The 18669-nt window shown below is 33.2% G+C and overlaps 1 protein-coding gene across 1 annotated transcript; it reads left to right on the forward strand.

Annotated features, from left to right (window-relative positions):
- Nucleotides 1-4850: 4850 nt before the first annotated feature.
- LOC147077506 (uncharacterized) lies at nt 4851-13815 on the forward strand. The gene is made up of 3 exons (XM_085941515.1): nt 4851-6243; nt 6888-7040; nt 11181-13815. Exons 1-3 carry the CDS (start codon nt 5905-5907, stop codon nt 13719-13721), a joined length of 3033 nt encoding a protein of 1010 aa, XP_085797641.1. The 5' UTR covers nt 4851-5904; the 3' UTR covers nt 13722-13815.
- The last annotated feature ends 4854 nt before the right edge of the window (nt 13816-18669 follow it).

Genomic DNA, 18669 nt, shown 5'->3' on the forward strand with positions numbered 1-18669 from the left:
TAAAAAGGACTACGAAGGAAAAAGCTTGACAGTAGCCATTGCTTCAATGTACCTACATATAGTGGCATATTTTGTAATGAATTTAATTATTCTTTACTCCGAAGAAGGACCAGTGTGACTTTTTCTTGAAATATGAGCAGAGCAGTAATGAAGAAAAAGATATTATGAAAGCAGAATATTATGATACTCATTTAAAAAATAAAGAAATTACCCGAAAGTTAAAATAAATGTCAAGGAGCAGGCAAACTTAAATGAAACGTTCCTATTGCGCAACAAGTCTTACAAATCCCAGAGCAGAAGCCGCACAAATATACTATAAACATAAACGAAAGTATGCCACATACAATCTCAGTATGCATGATCTAGGATCACAACAAGATCATTGTTTTATGTGGCATGTATCAATTGGAATGAGAGGAGTGTGTGAAATTTGGAAGCTGTGTCTTTGATTTCATCAAACAACAGGTATCGGAAGGGATAAAAGAATTCATATTTTTTTCAGATAATCATGCTGGATAAAATTGTATCCATTTCATGTACTGTATGTACATGTTCTGTGCGGCCAATTTCTCTTGTAAAATAACACATATCTTTTCAGAAAAAGGTCACACGCAGAATGAAGTTGATTCGATTCATAGTGTTATTGAAAGGGCTGCCAAGAAAATACCAGTATATACACCGAGCTAGTGGTATTCAATAGCACGATCAGCATGTAGGAAGAGACCCTACGCCTACATTGCTTGAAATCAACAACCAAAAATTGGGATTAGGATGAACGCGTGGAATCAAATTTTCTTGGCAAAAGATAAAACGAATCTCAGTAATGCCAGAAAATCCACACACACTCCAAATCGAGTACAACTTTGTAGATTCGCCTGCACCAGTTAATACAGCTGAGCGTAGCCGTGGACCACTAATTCAAAAGATAACTGACTTCAAATTGATACCAGTAAGAAGTTCGGTCATACCAATAGCTAAGCTAAAACATTGTGACCTAATGTATCTTTGCCCGGAGAAAATAATCCCTGTTGACTACCATTCTTTCTATACAGGACTGATCACCTCACCACAAGAAGTGAATAGGGATGAAACCGACAGTGATTCAATTAAAAATAGTGCTTATGAGTAATAGGTTTTATTGCCTTTTCAATTATATAACTTCTTGAACTTTAACTTTCATTAATAACTACAGTATATTATAAGTACCAATGTTCATTGAAGTGTTTGGTAGATTTTGTGAATAAAAAAACTATGTCGTGAGATTTAATTTTTATTTTGTAGTGCTATACAAATTTAGCCTAACTTCCTAATGCGCTTAAGGTACCATATTTTATTGCCTTATGTTCGCGTTCAACTACCTTAACTCAATTAAGATAGTTCTGATCTGAATTATTGTAGTACAACTATATCCTAATAGTTATGCAGAAGAAGCTTAACTCAAATAAGATAGTGCTGATTTCAAATAATGTAGTGCAAAAGTAGCCTATCTGCATAAAATATGTGACGGAATATACTTTTTGGTATTTTTTTTTCACATAAACAAAGCATTTAACCAATGCAATATCATATATTTAAATAATTTTTTTTATATTTATTTACAGTTTTCAAATTAATGACGAAATAAAGTTTAAAAGTGCTCTCCTGTAAAATGTCCAAAAATCAGTTAGGCTAGTTCTGCAATAAGGGGACGGATTATCCTCGCAATTTTGGGTCGTCAGAAAGGTATTAAGTAGAATTATTGTTTGTGGTATTTTATAGTGTTGCTACCAATTTATAGTATGCGATCGAAGAATTAATATTAAAATATTTTGATAAAAAATATATGGAGATAAACAACTCAACCGGTGTCAGCATATTGATCCGCGACATAAATATCCATTTCCCGTAGCTTAATGCAAACTCAGTCAATTGCTTACTGCAATGATTAAACAACGTATGTAGAAGAAAACTTGAAAATAGAAAAAATGTAGATGCCATTTGAAAATTGAAATGCGCTTATCTCTTTATGATGGGGAAGTGCTGATAATCATTTTCACTCCGTTATATTTTTGTTTTGACAACATAGCATACAAATAATTATTATTGGAGTTTGTCACCATGTCAAGTTTTAATGTACCTACCTATTTAGTGCCATCTTTAGATAAATCAAGCCTGAGCATATCTTTTTGCACAAGCAACGAGTAGTCCACTGTTCAGCTGTCAAAATTGGATCCCATATTGCTTGGCATATTGATTCGCCCTTTCTCGGTTCAAATTGAATTTAAAAAAATCTCAAATCACATATATTAATAAATTATAAATAATATACACTTCCGTTATTCATTAGCTGTTAAAATCAGACTAGTCCTTCAAACAAAAACAGGTGGTAATATGAATTTACAAAAAATATGTTGCATTGATCTATGCGTTACATTAATTATTGTAGAATGTGTGTTAATGCTAGTGTATTATTTATCATGTAACTTATCTATCTAATTCAAATCATTCCATGTGTGAACACGACAGACGCGTCAGTATGAGCACTCTATAGAATAACAGGTCATCCATTGATAACAACGGGAAGGGCGGAAAAAGTTGGACAAGTCGTTGTGAATTAACGGCTTTCTACTTCGTCGTTAAGTCGGTAATGACCTAGGTATTATAAATATTAGTTTCAACGGAAAATACTTCTTAGTAATGTGGCAACACTCTTCTAACATTACCTTGAATGGATCCTGTCTGTCACGTAACGCGTGGCTTCTGGAATATATACCCAAGATATATATATAAGCAAGAATGTGATGGAGAAAACTCCGATATAGAAGGCAAGTCTTTGTTTGACACGCTGACTAGCAAACCAAACAACCCGGACCTTCGCACTAATGTAATTGAAGAGAATGCAGACGTTTCAAATCGCAATTTCGAGGTTAGTTTTTGGAAACTAAATTCTTTTACAATCACTTGAGATTGAGAATAATAATGATAAGTATACTATTATAATAATCTGTTGCTTTTTTACAAACTATGTAAGGACATTCGATGACATTAAACTTTGTTTCAAAAGAATACTTGATTAGGCAATTTGACAGCTACGATACATCTGTGATATTTATTGGTTAGGTTCGTTTATCTATTAATTTATGTTAAATATAAATATTATATAATGTTATATGGTGATTACGAAACCTGAAACTGTTTTCACCCTGTTTACCAAATGTAATAATGCTTCTTTCAGTACCTTAATATGACGGACCTCTCTAATATAAAATCTGAAACTGATGATCAACCAGCTGTCGTCAAGCGCGAGATAATTGAAGATATAACACATCCATTATATGATGATGAATACCCTCAACCGGGTTGTTCTAATTCAGATTACAGGCCAATACATCAGGTATTTTCAATTGTACGTAGGTATATGTGCCGTTTTCTTCCCTTGATGCCGTCTTCATTATGTTGGAAGGTTTGAATTTTTAATGCGTCTTTGAAACTTCATAAGAAACTATTATATTATAATTCGGTCAAACTTGTTTCATTTATTGATTGCGGAGTAGATTCGACTTATTGTCGATTACTAAAACAGATATTTTGAGACAGTATTGAGTAGGTATATAAATCTATTGTTAAATCACGTAAGTATAATTAAATATGATGATTTATACATCACAATCATTGGAATGTAAAGCAATAATTAATGCGATTATCTAAAATTGTGATCAATTGTTTGTGTAAATAAAATTAATCGCCCGTGAGTCCTTTTTAGGTAGGTAATACAAGCTAAGCCTATTGTCTATAAAAAACTACTTGCAGCCATAAAATACCATAAACGGAAGCAATATCTACGTGAAATTGGGTGAGAATAGACCAATAATTCTATTTTTAAAACTTTTTGTAACAAAATAATGTTGTAAGCCTCCAATTTTACCAAATTATCTACCATGCTGCATGACAACATAAATTTAGGCGTTCCAGCTAAACGTTTTGACAGGTCAAAACTGGCGCACTGCGCATGCGTTATAAGTAAACCGGAATAGTTTTAGATTTAACGTTTAGTTCACTGTACCAGCAAACTTCAAACCATTTTTTGACCGTCAGAATTGGTTTGGTCTGAAACGTCAAACCATTTCTCACGACCTGTCAAATTAATAACTGTCCACACAGGACCTAACCTAAAAATAATAGTCATTTATTATATTCCGTACCTATGTCATTTTCTCAACATAATATTGCGTTACCTATGAACATTATAATATTTTTAGGATTAAGAAAAATTTAGATTCTTCTGCATTTATATATCGTGAGATGTTCATACTAATATTTTAGACATTTGCACGGTAACAATTCAGTAGAATTAGGTCGGTTTATTATAGCTTAGTAACCGATACCTATTATTCATTAGTAACCATATGCGAACAATAAACCGCTTTCGGTCGTATTGTCCCATGATTCCACCCAAATTCCCTATACATAGAGTTCAATTCGATATCATCACTTGTTAGGTTTTTAGTGAGAGGTGGTGGGGGTCGCTACTCGACCGAGAAATTACAGCAAAATGGATTGACTCGACTAAATGATTTTACTAAATTACTTGACTCAATTTGTCTGTTGGTTCACGTTTAGTTACTAAATTTCTCGCCACTCGACTAAACTTCTCGCCTGATCCGAACCGGCCTTAGCTCATTTAGTGCTAACACCGCGACCGGTGCGTTTGGTGTACTTGGCCATTCGATATTATAATTAAGGTATTATTTAAATATGATAATTAAAAGGTCAAGATCAGCAGTGATTGTGTTCTCCTCTAGTGCTAACAACGCGACGGCATGTTTGCATTAGTTGGCCATTAGATATAATTATCATGATATTTAAATGTGGTAATTAATTAGTAAACAGTTGGTCAACAGTGAATCAGTTAAGGGTGTCTCCATGAACGTAGTGACAAAATCAAACCTCATTGACGTGCCTATTCAATCGAGGGCAATTTTTGGACGAAGCAGTACGCAAACAAGAAGCAAAACGCAACAGTATCTTCAAAGGAGGTATAGTACTTGGAACGGTGTCCAATAATGCAACAAAAATACTGAATGGACATTTATAATTATAAGAGTTTGCATTATATTTTTGTCTATGCTAACATGACAGCTAGTTGGGGTTGACATTAGATTTTCCAACCTGGAAAGGAATATATCTGCCAATTGTTTCGATAACCGGAATCGTTTCACAAACGCCTCGTCTGTCATTTTGAATGGATCGTCCGGTTACAAATCTTAACAACAAAATTTCAGCGTGGATCACTTCCATTTTGGGTACGTGTAAAATAACCTAAAATGTGCCAATGACATTATCATTTATTTAATCAGTACTTATTAGTTATCGCTGAATTATCAAAATTACTGATTATTAAATTACGTAGATAATTAATCCATAAAGAAGCTACTCACTTCAATATTCACCACATAATAGTGTAATTACATGTATTTCACAAACCTAATATTGATAAAATATGTATGTTTCTGTATAACAAAACACAATTAATTCTTAATTGAGAATTTAAATACAAAACAATACTTCCAACGGTAATATGTAAAAGTAAAAAAACAATAAATAAAGAGCCTTTCAACATTACGTTCCGACATTTAATATGTTTACCATCTCTCAAAATTAGCACCTCAACCGTCGAAGCTTGTGAAGCTCAAAAGCCTCCACCACTTTCAGACGCGGTTATCAAAATCTATTCAGAAATTAAATTTCTCATACATTCTAATCACTTTCTCATACAATGACTTCGATACTGGATCGTTCAAAAATTGCCCTTCTAGGTGGTCATAGTCCAGAATTTTTTCATTCTGTATGTTGGTTGTTTTTTTTATATTGTTAGTATAAATGTTTTGATTGATTTATTAACAGACTCCACTCGTAAACCGCGACATGGATTGTATGATTGCACCTGATATCTTTGAGAGGCAATCTGCACAGTCGTTTGATGAAATTGAAGTGCAAGTAATGGACATCAAAAAGGAAACAGCGCTTGCTTCTGCGAAAGAAGTCCGTCTGAGGTTGAGCAGAGCTTCATTTTTCGTTACAAATTTTGTTTGCAACGTGTGTTGTAATTTTTTTTCATCAGCGCTCATTTTGAAGTACCATAAACGTATGCACGATGCGTCGCTGACTTTAGATGAAGTGGCTTTTCCATGCGCACAAGCCGTCGAACAAAGCAGTCACTTGTATGAAAAGTTTGATGCTTCAACGTTTGACAGTGGTTCACAGGTAACCCATATAATATATATGCTCATTTGATTATTGTTGTTAGGTATATAATGTATTGTAATATATTGTCATCTGATACGTATCTGTATACTATACTAAACTTATATATATATATTGTAATACAAAATGTGTATCATCCAGCGGCAAAGGGTGTAAATAAGCTTTAATATTCATCATAAATATGGTGCACACAAAACTTCTTCGTTCGTATCTACGTATTTATTTTCATTGAACTAACACTAAAATAATTAACTGATAGTTTTTAAAATTTAACAAAATCCCTGTGAACCTAAGCCTCAATATGTTATTATATCATACAGAATTTTTGATATTTTATGGATGGAAGAATATTTTTTATTTATTTTGTTTTGGTATAGGCAAGGCTTAATGCATTTTAAAAAACTAACCCAGCCATCTGTAATATGTACTCTTAATTGAACTAAAACAAACAAGAATGACCGCAAGAGTGCACTATTTTGTCGGATTGCCCATAACATTGGAATGTCGTTCGGTGATTATACATTTACCTACCAAATTAAGTCATAATTTGGGGGCCACCGATGGAAGAAAGCTCTGGGAAACTCTTTCTGGCTAATCGTAATCATGATACTGTTACATAATATTAATAATGTTGTTATTTTCAGAAGTGTGAAAACGGTCTAATGAATATTAAGTATGAGAATAATGATGAGGGAGTTATCGTCAAAGAAGAATTTGTCGAGAATGCAATGCACCAAATTAATGATGAATTAACTCAACCTGGCTGCTCTTACCTACAATACAAGCGATTAGATGAGGTATGCTTAGTTGTTTTTTTTAAGTCCGATGAAACTTTAAATTGTAAAAAAGATTATAAGTTAAATTTAAATATTTTTTTTCGAAAAATCGACACCTTCATGGCATTAACATTTGAAAATGATTTCGGGCATGTGGCTTTAGTATTCTCAATCAAGCAAATTCTGGGCGCGGAATTTGGACTACTTTTATTAAAGCACTGTCGGTCGTATAGTATGGGAAATGTAGGCTTCTAATACGTTAAATACTGCTGGTTTATCAGCTTATACCAGTGACTTCACGAAGCCGCACACTAAGTAATCCAGAGATATAACATCGCACAACCCTGTATTCCAACTGACAGGTCCATTTCTTAAAATAAAACTATCGCCAAATCTTGATTTAAATAAGGCGATGGTTGCGGTGACTCTTTGGCACATCCTATTGAAATGACTGTTCTGCCGAAAGATTCCGTATTAAAACAAAATATAAATCATAGTTCGATAGGGATATCCATTGACCTTAACGTGGAGCTTTGGCCCCATTTTTTAATAAATGTTTGACGATGCCACCAGCCTGTAAACCGCACCAAAAGGTGCTTTTTTGTGGATCTAGGGAGTCTTCTAAAGTGGTCCTTTTCCGTGTGGGCAATTTTCCTTATTAACAAAGCCGTTAAGCAAAAATGAGCCTCATTGCTAAACGCAATTTTGCTCTAAAATGCAGTTATAAGTTGCGTAAATCGACAACAGCTTTTCTAAGTAAATTTTGATGTTTTATTAGCGTTGTTCTATTCATGAAGATTTGCCGTACTAGTTATACTAATCATTAGGTATGCTCACATACTGTAACTTAAGTAGTAACTAATTTAGCTACATATTTTTTCCGACTTATACGCGGCGTAAATGAAAACTCTGCACTTCTTGTTGGCATTGGTTTGTGTGTCTCTTATAATTATCTTAGGAGTTGAAGGCATCGATTGTTTGTTTTTCCAAGGTGTAACACTAAAATGCCATTGGTAATGCCAATTGGGAGGGCAATAAGTTTTTACAACCAAATCACTTCAGATATTGACATATTTCACCTGGGTCAGGATGAGTATAAGTGGGTATTGTTTTGTAAATTCTTAAAATAGGGTCTGCTAACTCATTTGGTGACCTTGTTATTTTTTTTTAATGTCTAAACTAATTCTACTGTTTAATACTTATCTTTTTCTTTTATTAAATATATTTGTAGAAAATACTCTTTTATTTATATTTATTTTCTTCTAAATGCCATGTTGTAATTATAGCATATAATTTGTAATGTTCACCGTATTAAAAAAAAAGATTTTGATCATAAATGTCAACGAGTGGCGCAGTGTAACGTATCGTTATAACAGAAAAACACTTCACAAGCGACGTAATATCAGTGCTATATTAGAGAACATTAGAACATAACGTCGTGGTAAATGCAATAGGTCGTATGTCAAAGATACCATACTTTTCAGGAGAGACAAAAAACTATCCCATCTTAACCCCATTGCACCGATGTTTTTCACAAAATTATTTACTTAGTTGAATTTGTTCCCCGTTAAGACTGTTATCATCATTTTGACGTAAGATGAATATTTAGAAAGTTAGGTTGACATACAACTATTTGATCGTCAATAATGGCCACTTTTGTTGACATAAGTGTGCATAAACATTATAAATCGGAGATCTGTTTAAAAATCTCTGTTTAATCAGGTACTTGTATAGAAACAATTTCAATGTTTAAAAGAAAAGATTAAAAGTTAATATTCAAAATAATACACAATAATTTTTAAAAAGATTTATTTAAAAATATCATAGTTTAATTAAGTATTTGCATAAAAAAACAGAGCAGGTAAATACCTACTTAAAAGAAATAAGTTTCAAAAGAATATTTTTTTTAGAAAAGTATTTTTTTTTTATTTAAACGGTACTTAGTTTTATTTTGTTTTCTTCCAAAAATTTGTGAATAGCAAGCTTTTGTTTTCTTTGATTCACTTGCTCAGTAGGTTCGTCACCATGGGTGTCAGACTGCATAGCAAACTCCTCTAAGTCTTCTGATGAGCTTGATTGATTTGATTCAGGTTGAAACAGAGCTTCAGAGCCACTACTGATGTCAGATAGTAAATGTTCAGGGCCACTTAGATGTTCAGTCATCATCATAATATCACAATCTATATTTTATCTCGGGGCTGATTATGTTGATACAATGTTCTCTGCTATCTCTATGTCCGAAGGTTGCCTCAACAATGATTCGGCTTGTTCTAAAATTGGAGTTTCGACAGTCAAAGTATTATTAACCTCAGCGAAATCGAGTTCTATTTCTGAACCAATATTTTGAAAAGTGACTTCAAATGGATGCTCTAAGACTAAGCGATGGTGCCCACAGAACGCGTCGAGCGGGCGAAGTCGGCGTATTAAGTGTTTATTCATAACCATAATCATACGTCTCTTGCCTCGCATTACCCTTCACCTATGTAATAAGCGGCCCAAGCAGCACAAAACAATTATTTTTACAGCGTCTCTCATAACAAAGCAATAAAAATATTATATTATTTCGGGGCTTGTAATAAATATTTACGACGACATTATTCAACCAGCGAAATAAAGGACATGCAATAAAATTAAACAATGCGTTCTCTGTTATTAAATAATGACTTTTCGCCCGTCGATCGACGACGCCGTCCAGAGCGTGAATTTGCTCGCTGTGTTCAATGAATGGACTCCATTGTATTTTCTTTCATTCGTATCGCCGAGAAGCGGTGATTCGCGAAAAAACGATGATTCATGCGGCGGGCGCGTATAATGCATCGCCAAATCCAGTGGGCGCTGGCGTATTTGATTACGTTGTATTTTCGATGATTTACGCGCCACTTGTAGAAATTTTGCGCGAGCGCCGCACTCACTGCGTCAATGGGCTTTATGCCTAAGAGTTCAAGTTCCGCTGCATTACCAGGTTCAATTTGTAACGCCATATCGTCAGTGGTTCCTACGACTCCACAGGTTATTTGAGGTCCTGAAGAAAATAATGATTTCTAAATTTTATAATCGTTAATGCATCTCAGCAAATTATCATCTCCACTCCACATCTTGTTGTTTGGTGGCGTTATAATCTTATTTATTCTTACCATTAGTATCCGGTGAAGTAATGTTGCTGACTGCTAAAGATACCAAGTACCGCCCACAACTTCCATTTAATCATTTTGATAGCTTTTTACTAAATAAACAGTGTCTTATTAAAACTGTCAATCATAATTGGTGAACAAATAATTACTTTGGCAATAAATAAATGGGACAAAAAGTCATCATCGTCATCAAGGGCGCGACAACCCGGTGTGGGTCTTGGCCTCCTCCAATAGCTCCCTCCACCTGTCACTATCCAGTGTGGCCGCTTTCCATTTTGGTACCCCCTAGAACACGGCAGTCATTGGCAGCTCCATCCAACCAGCAAATCTTCGGCCTGCCTCTTCTTCTACGCCCGACTGGATTGCCGGACATCACTCTCTTTGCCGGTTCATTGTCATTCATACGGTGCACATGACCTAGCCATCGCAGTCTTCCAATCTTAATCGATTGAACTGCGCTGCAATCTTCATTATATTTTCTCCAATTGGTGCCGTCCCTGATCGGTCCATATATACGGCGGAGAATTTTTCTTTCAAAAATGTTCAGGGCCCTGAGACAAAAAGTAATGTTAGATTATCTGTAGAAAGAATCTTGAAAATTTTACTAAATCTGATAACAATAATGTAATTATAAAGTAGATTTTAAAAAACAGTGATTGGTAAATTACTTACATCGTATTATTTGACGAATTCTTTAGTATAAAGTCAAGAACGAGGAATAAAAACAAACAAAAACATGACTATCATTATGATGAGCTCTGACATACGACTGTTTGGCGTGACCAATATCAACGACGTTTCGGTTCGTCTTTTTGCAATTGTTGGGATAGTCGACTTCTTATTGGTCTAACAACATAAGACCTATTGGAGATGGTGTAGATGACTGAGCTGGTCACTATAGTGCAATAAAATAAAATTGATTTTTTTTGACATACGACCTATTGCATTTACCACGACGATAAGTATATTTAATTGATATTTTATAGATAGTATTGCTTTGGATATATTAATATTCCTATTCTTTTTGTAGATTTCCACCCATAAATGTTTTGCAGTACGCAAGAGTGAACCACTGGATATCGTTAAAAAAGATACGGTTGATAATGACCCGAGTAACAACAAAATAGCACATGCAATCAATAAAAACAGAAAAATGATGATGCAGCATTCGGAAATAACCATCGATGAACAGAACATCAAACATGAATTTCAGAAATTATACTTGCCAAAGGAGGTTCGAATTAAGTTGAGAAGGGTTACATATTTTCCACGTAACTTTATTTGTAATAATTGTTGTGGAGTGTTTGAAACTGTAAAACATCTAAATAATCACTACGTTTCATGCATGAAGTCTCACCATCTTCAAACTGGTGAAAAACGTTATCAATGCGATGTGTGTTTTAAAAAAATTCTGCAAATTGGTAATTTAAAAAGACATAAAATGATACATACGGGTGAAAAACCACACAAATGCGATGTGTGTTTTAAAAAATTCATCGCAAATGGTGACCTCAAAAAGCATAAACTGATCCATACTGGTGAAAAACCACATCAATGCGATGTGTGTTATAAAAAATTCCTACGAATTGGTCATTTAAAAACACATAAAATGACACATACAGGTGAAAAACCACATCAATGCGATGTGTGTTATAAAAAATTCCTACAAATTGGTCATTTAAAAACACATAAAATGACACATACGGGTGAAAAACCACATCAATGCAATGTGTGTTTTAATAAGTTCATCAAAACTAGTGATCTCAAATTACATAAAATGACACATATTGGTGAAAAACGACATCAATGCGATGTGTGTTTTAAAAAATTCCTACAAATTGGTCATTTAAAAACACATAAAATGACACATACGGGTGAAAAACCACATCAATGCGATGTGTGTTTTAAAAAGTTCATCAAAAATAGTGATCTCAAATTACATAAAATGACACATAGTGGTGAAAAACGACATCAATGCGATGTGTGTTTTAAAAAATTCCTACAAATTGGTCATTTAAAAACACATAAAATGACACATACGGGTGAAAAACCACATCAATGCGATGTGTGTTTTAAAAAGTTCATCAAAAATAGTGATCTCAAATTACATAAAATGACACATAGTGGTGAAAAACGACATCAATGCGATGTGTGTTTTAAAAAATTCCTACAAATTGGTCATTTAAAAACACATAAAATGACACATACGGGTGAAAAACCACATCAATGCAATGTGTGTTTTAATAAGTTCATCAAAACTAGTGATCTCAAATTACATAAAATGACACATATTGGTGAAAAACGACATCAATGCGATGTGTGTTTTAAAAAATTCCTACAAATTGGTCATTTAAAAACACATAAAATGACACATACGGGTGAAAAACCACATCAATGCGATGTGTGTTTTAAAAAGTTCATCAAAAATAGTGATCTCAAATTACATAAAATGACACATAGTGGTGAAAAACGACATCAATGCGATGTGTGTTTTAAAAAATTCCTACAAATTGGTCATTTAAAAACACATAAAATGACACATACGGGTGAAAAACCACATCAATGCAATGTGTGTTTTAATAAGTTCATCAAAACTAGTGATCTCAAATTACATAAAATGACACATATTGGTGAAAAACGACATCAATGCGATGTGTGTTTTAAAAAATTCCTACAAATTGGTCATTTAAAAACACATAAAATGACACATACGGGTGAAAAACCACATCAATGCGATGTGTGTTTTAAAAAGTTCATCAAAAATAGTGATCTCAAATTACATAAAATGACACATAGTGGTGAAAAACGACATCAATGCGATGTGTGTTTTAAAAAATTCCTACAAATTGGTCATTTAAAAACACATAAAATGACACATACGGGTGAAAAACCACATCAATGCAATGTGTGTTTTAATAAGTTCATCAAAACTAGTGATCTCAAATTACATAAAATGACACATATTGGTGAAAAACGACATCAATGCGATGTGTGTTTTAAAAAATTCCTACAAATTGGTCATTTAAAAACACATAAAATGACACATACGGGTGAAAAACCACATCAATGCGATGTGTGTTTTAAAAAGTTCATCAAAAATAGTGATCTCAAATTACATAAAATGACACATAGTGGTGAAAAACGACATCAATGCGATGTGTGTTTTAAAAAATTTCTGCAAATTAGTCATTTAAAAACACATCAAATGACACATACGGGTGAAAAACCACATCAATGCGATGTGTGTTTTAAAAAATTTCCGCATATTTATCATTTAAAGGCACATCAAATGACACATACGGGTGAGAAACCACACCAATGCGATGTGTGTTTTAAAAAAATTCTGCAAATTAGTCATTTAAGAACACATCAAATGACACATACGGGTGAAAAACCACATCAATGCGATGTGTGTTTTAAAAAGTTCATCAAAAGTAGTGATCTCAAATTACATAAAATTACGCATATTGGTGAAAAACGACATCAATGCGACGTGTGTTTTAAAAAATTCAAACAAAGCAGTAGTCTTAAAACACATAAAATGATACATACTTGTGAAAAACCACATTAATGCGATATATGTTTTAAAAAATTTATACAAATTATTTTTCTAATACCACTTAAAATAACACACACTGGTGAAAAATCACATCAATGCGATGTGTGTTTTAAATTTTTTACGCAGTCAAGTTTTCTCAAATCACATACTGACACAAACTGGTGAAAAAACACATCAATGCGATCTGTGTTTTAAAAAGTTCTTCGCAAGTAGTAACTCAAAATACATAAAATGACACACACTGGTGAAAAACCACATCAATGCGATGCGTTATATAAAAAGTTCAGAGCAAATAGTAAACTCAAAAAATATAAAATGACGCATACTGGTGTAAAACCACATCAATGCGATGTTTGTTTTAAAAGATTCATCGCAAATAGTCAACTCAATAGACATAAAATGACTCATTGGTGAAAAACCACATCAATGCGATGTATGTTTTAAAAAGTTTATCACAATAAGTGAACTCAAACGACATAAAATGATGCACACCGATGAAAAATCACTGAATGCAATGTGAGTTTTTATAAAAATTTGCAAATATTCAACTCAAAAGACATTAAATAATTACACATTCTGGTGAAAAACCACGAACAATCTTTCACTTGCAGAAATCAATAATAATGAGGTCAATAAACTCACTAAAACCTTACGGTGATACATCAGTGAAACGGCAAATAATTTTTAACTATAGGCGCGACGAAAATTCGGACTCGCTCGCATTCTCAAACAGAACGTCGAGCTGGAACACGTCACTTTGTTTCGTGATGGCGACGAGCGTATTAATTCTTAAATCAAAGATGACTAAAAACGTTACCCATTTACTTTAAAAAGAAAACATTTTAATGAATATATTATAATTGTTACTTATAAAACAATAAACAGTACATAAAATGGACGTATGTTGGATTTATATGACAAATTATATTTCGTTTGGCATGCGTCATTTGCACACGCGACCCGCAATCCGCGCATTGCCCAGCCACGATCTTTTTAGACCGTGCCTCAACTGAGGTACAGCCTTAACCCCCTCCCTCACCTATGTCGAATTTTATTAATAATACACCATGATGTGCTAGCAGCAGAAATCGATATGCTTTTATACATATTACAGAATAACAAAAATAACATAAACTAGCTTCGCTTTCCATTGCCATGCATTCTATTACAAGCATTATGGTAGGTACTCTAAAATAAATCAAATTGTCTTTTTAAACGCGTATATGGAAATGTCTAGAAAAACATATCACTATTTGTACAAATCTTAGAAAAATTAACAAAACATCTTGACAGGGCTGGAAATTACATTATTAACTTTTCTAGTATGCATGAGAATAGTAATTGACCTACTATAAGCCCGATAAGAAGCAATTGGCGATAACAGAAAGTCGCTCTAGATGCACATAGGAGACCTCTCAGTGACGTACCTGTCATGGCGGTAACGCGCACACGGCATGCGTCTTTAAAATAATGTATCGACTCTCGTTTAAGGTACGACTCCTTTTCTTTGTAATAAACCAAAAGTTTCCTAATAATAATTCTAACATCGCTCCTGAACGTTTTAGACACATTTTTCATGACACCACGGGAGCTTACAATGAAATGATAAATTTGGGGGCGTTCCTCGTTTCATAACGGAATGCGAGCTGCACTGCACGGGATTGTTAGTTGATGGTTTTAAGTCGTGGACATGAAGTTCTTGTTCGACAACAGTTGCAAATGTGATCCACTGTAATATATTCATCAAGTAGTGTGAATTTCTATAGAAATAATTACTTCTAAGCTTATAATATATAGAATTATTCGTATGGTAAATGAAACTAATTAAGATAATAAATATACCTACTTACATACAAAATCATTTTTATTATTGTATTTTTCTGTGTTGATATTCGTTATGACCAACGAATATTCAATATGAAAAAAGTGCATAGGTACATACATATTTATTGTTTAATGTAGGCTCCGCGCTTTGCTAGTGGCAGAATATGTGCTTCTATAGCCGTTGATTTCTCGCAGATTCGAATACCGTAAGTATTTCTATGTTGATGTTAATAATATTTATATGTTGATGTCTTTGAATCTAGTGTTTGGCCCTAATTGTTTTTTTTCTAGAATTATTAATAACCATGACCTTGGTTTTTCGTACAAGGTTAGTAATTTTGAACAATCAAAAACACCCAGGCTTATAGAAAAACAAATACATATAGCACCCGGGGTTTAATAGTGGCACAACTCGAAAATCTTGTTTTTGCAGGAGAGCAGTTTGAATATTTTATTTTGCTGTGTTAAAACAGTTCTTTTTTAAAATTACTTTGTAATGGCGTGAAGTTGGCACACTTGAGTCATCTCATTTTGAATGTTATCCGCAATAACAATGGCACAATGATCATTGTGCCACTATTTCTGCTTGAATTCAAGTAAAATGTTGTAATATGATAATGACAAAAATGCTTTTAAGGCCACCATTATATTTTTAAGAATTGAAGATTGACATTCCAAACCGGCCTAAGTCTAAAAATTAGATTTTGAGATAATCATATTTTCGTGATTTGCAATTTACCTCTTAATTTTTCGGTACTATAATGTTTGGCAATTTTATAGAAAATTCAAAGACTCGAAAACATAATATATAAATATCATTAAAAAGTATAGTAAAACTTCAAAAAAATTCATTTTAAAACTGACGTTTTAGTCAAAATAGCCCTAAGTCTGTACTAAGTACAGTTTGGGACAAAATAAAGTAAAGTTGAGTGTCTTTTGTGTATACAATTATGATTGTGTAATAGAATGTGGTCATCGACAGGTCTGTTGGGATGATTAATGAATAAAAATAATATAAATTTTCTTTCACTTTATTGCATTTTTTGATAAAAAGGTAAACATTGTAACATTTACCGCATAATAATATATTATATAATAATACAACAATGTAGAATCATTTTCAATAAAAAAATAGTTTACTGATGTGCACATGAACTTATAAAACACAAATTCTCTAATATTTCGTCTGACATTTCTAATCTGACGTGTTACAATATTATATTATGGCCGCTTGGAGCGTAAATGTAGCAAAAAGAGTTCAACTGCGCATGCGCATATATCCTTAGGCCAGTTTGGAAAGAATCAACCGTTACCTTAGTGCTGTTTTGAGAAAAAAAGGCACATTTCAACATCAAATTTAAGAGACTTAGGATTTTTTGTAAAATATAAGTTTTAGTGAGAATATAGATCTCAGCACACTCTATCGGATTCCATCAAAACATGAAAATTTGTAATTTTGGACTAAGGCCGGTTTGGAATGTCACCCTTCAATTATGACGCTATTTGTGCGGATAGAAATGATGTCTTGGAACATTTCTGCATACTTAACTCAAAAATGACAGATTGTGCCTCTATTATTTCTAGGGTACGATATTGTGGCCTCACTGGGAATCGATCCGAGAACTCGAGGGTAGAAGGTCAGCGCCTTACGCACTGCACCACGAGATCCGCATTAATGCGCCTTAATCGGTTGACCGATAGGCTCACATTTTTTTATTTTACTTTATATTTTTTTATTACACTTGAGATAACCAACGAAAAAGACGTGGGGAAATTCGCTTCATGTAGAATCTGACTATTTGCCAGAGTATGGGTTTCATAGAATCTGTTGTAAATTTGCAACACTCATTGTGTTTTTTTTTTCGACCATGTCGATCCTAATAGGATCATATTGTCCTCAACAGAGTAGAGGTTTGTATTAACAGATTCAAAATTAAATTGTGTTATAAAACACTATCCAATGAAGCCAATCGATTGCGAGAACATCTTTCTACAACCTATGGCAAAAAAAAAAATGCCTGTCTTATATCCAAATATGTGAAAAATTATATTTAGTTTATTGATACCTCTCCCTACCTCATATCTTATGGCATCATGCTTAAGTGTTGTTAATCATATTATGACCAAAACAAGAAACCGCCTAAACATTTCAGAAAGAGGAGACCTTCATTGTTTGTTTCTCTCAAAAATTGAGTCAGATATCCAGTATTTAGTTTTGCAGCATCAGCCTCAGAAATCTCATTAATAATTTAATTAATTAAAAATGTAATTGCATCAGACTTTGTTCTTCTATGTATGCTAACTACAATTAAAAAGATAGATTTAACTATAGAAAGTTGTTTTTTAAAGGTTTATTCTGCCAAACTTCTGAAACAAAAAGTCTGATATAGAGTATGTTTTGGTAAGTATTTATTATTATAGGGTTGCTTCAACTTGCTGTAACTCTACTTTATAAATTTTATATAGTTAAGTTACTTCCCTACTTTATAAATCACCATTACTGTGGAACCGGAGGACGGTTGAAAAACTTTACTACTAACAGAGATACCAAGTGGGTGGTAGGTATAAAAAGGTTTATACCCACTACACATTGTAGATCAAAATAATATGATGACAGTGAATATTGCCTTTAAACTTGATTGTTTTGTGAATGACTTTCCATCTGAAAATAATTAAATGTAGATTTCAGATAGGTTAATTCCCTACAAAATAGATACCATGTTTAAACTTGATCAATTAAAACAGAAAGGGACGATTACTGAGTGAAAAAAAAATAAAAACAAAAAATTTTTAGTCATCCTTTATAGGTCATAAGCCAAAAACTGATAGTTTTGAGACCGGCAACATTGAGGTCTATATTTGTACAATTTTAGAAGATTAGTTATAAACACCCTAATGAGATATAACAAAGCAGTGACGTCCCTAGACAAAATGCCGCCACTTTTTTATACTGTACTTTATATCATCCTTTCATGACTCCAATATCTAAGAAATGTGTTGTATGGATACATTACTAACAATATACAACTAAATCTAATTTAAACGCCATCTTTGCTTCAATAGACAATATTGCAAGTCTACGGTGTCAGATAGGTACCTACATTTAAAAATACACTTGACAACTTACTTTCAAAAC

This window comes from Rhyacophila brunnea, unplaced genomic scaffold (assembly GCF_057557595.1).
Source record: "Rhyacophila brunnea isolate RB1 unplaced genomic scaffold, BYU_Rbru_1.0 scaffold_13, whole genome shotgun sequence".
Lineage (NCBI taxonomy): Eukaryota > Metazoa > Arthropoda > Insecta > Trichoptera > Rhyacophilidae > Rhyacophila > Rhyacophila brunnea.

What these genes read in the sequence shown, in the direction of transcription:
- LOC147077506 (XM_085941515.1), top strand. Translation starts at nt 5,905, where the DNA reads ATGGATTGTATGATTGCACCTGATATCTTTGAGAGGCAATCTGCACAG. An exon ending in CGTTTGACAGTGGTTCACAG is followed by an intron (nt 6,244 to 6,887) that starts GTAACCCATATA and finishes TGTTATTTTCAG; the next exon opens with AAGTGTGAAAACGGTCTAAT. An exon ending in AATACAAGCGATTAGATGAG is followed by an intron (nt 7,041 to 11,180) that starts GTATGCTTAGTT and finishes TTCTTTTTGTAG; the next exon opens with ATTTCCACCCATAAATGTTT.